Below are 711 nucleotides of genomic sequence, written 5' to 3' on the forward strand. Positions count from 1 at the left end.
TGGTGGCGAGGACGCAGATTTTGCTTGCTCCCAGGCCGTGAGCCAGTCATCCTGCCAGATTTCACACTTGGTTGACGTCCCCCCAAAGCCTTGGGGCTAGACTGTTACAGGAGTTTTATTACGTGTTGTGAGTGTTGTGAATCTTCAGAAAAAAATACTATAAAAATATCATTGTAAAAATCCACTCGAGCTAAAGCTTCTGTCACTAAGTTGGTAATTTTGACTGAATATAGAATATTTTTATTGTTACTGAGTCCTGCAAGAGCACTTCCTTAATTTCTGTCATCCTCTCTTTTGGCCTGGCGGGGACTTGTTTAGGACAGGACAGTTTTCCTTGAAGGTCGGCGATGGACAGTTCTTCTCCCAGCCTGAGGTGATCAACGTTCAAGCGTTTTCAAGACAGGTAATGTAACACAGCTTGGGGACAACTGCAAGTTTGGGACCGTTTGGAGCCCTTGGGGTGGTGACAGAGGAGCTGGGCAGATCCTGAGCCGGGGTTCAGGTCAGGCAGATTAGACTCTGCTCTCCGTTAAGAGGCAGCCAGGACTCACACGGACAGGCTGGGCTTGGGGGAAGTGACTGAGAAGCTGGTCCCTGTAATTTTGCTGGTGCAGTCCAGAGCAATCATCAGTGAGGGCTGGGGAGTCCCTGCTGCTCGAGGGACGCTTTGCGTCCGCGGATGGAGTAGCTGGGCGGGGGCTGCCGGGGAAC

At 51.1% G+C, this 711-nt stretch overlaps 1 protein-coding gene across 1 annotated transcript in view; it reads left to right on the forward strand.

Annotated features, from left to right (window-relative positions):
* FRAS1 (Fraser extracellular matrix complex subunit 1) overlaps window positions 1-711 on the forward strand; it is a gene marked incomplete at both ends in the record, with an annotated part of 49120 nt that overhangs the window by 19719 nt on the left and 28690 nt on the right. The window contains one exon of the mRNA XM_010134267.1: window positions 319-403. Coding sequence (XP_010132569.1) covers window positions 319-403 — 85 coding nt within the window. The remainder of the gene's footprint in view (window positions 1-318; window positions 404-711) is intronic.

This window comes from Buceros rhinoceros, unplaced genomic scaffold (assembly GCF_000710305.1).
Source record: "Buceros rhinoceros silvestris isolate BGI_N320 unplaced genomic scaffold, ASM71030v1 scaffold25740, whole genome shotgun sequence".
In the NCBI taxonomy this organism is placed as follows: Eukaryota; Metazoa; Chordata; class Aves; order Bucerotiformes; family Bucerotidae; genus Buceros; species Buceros rhinoceros.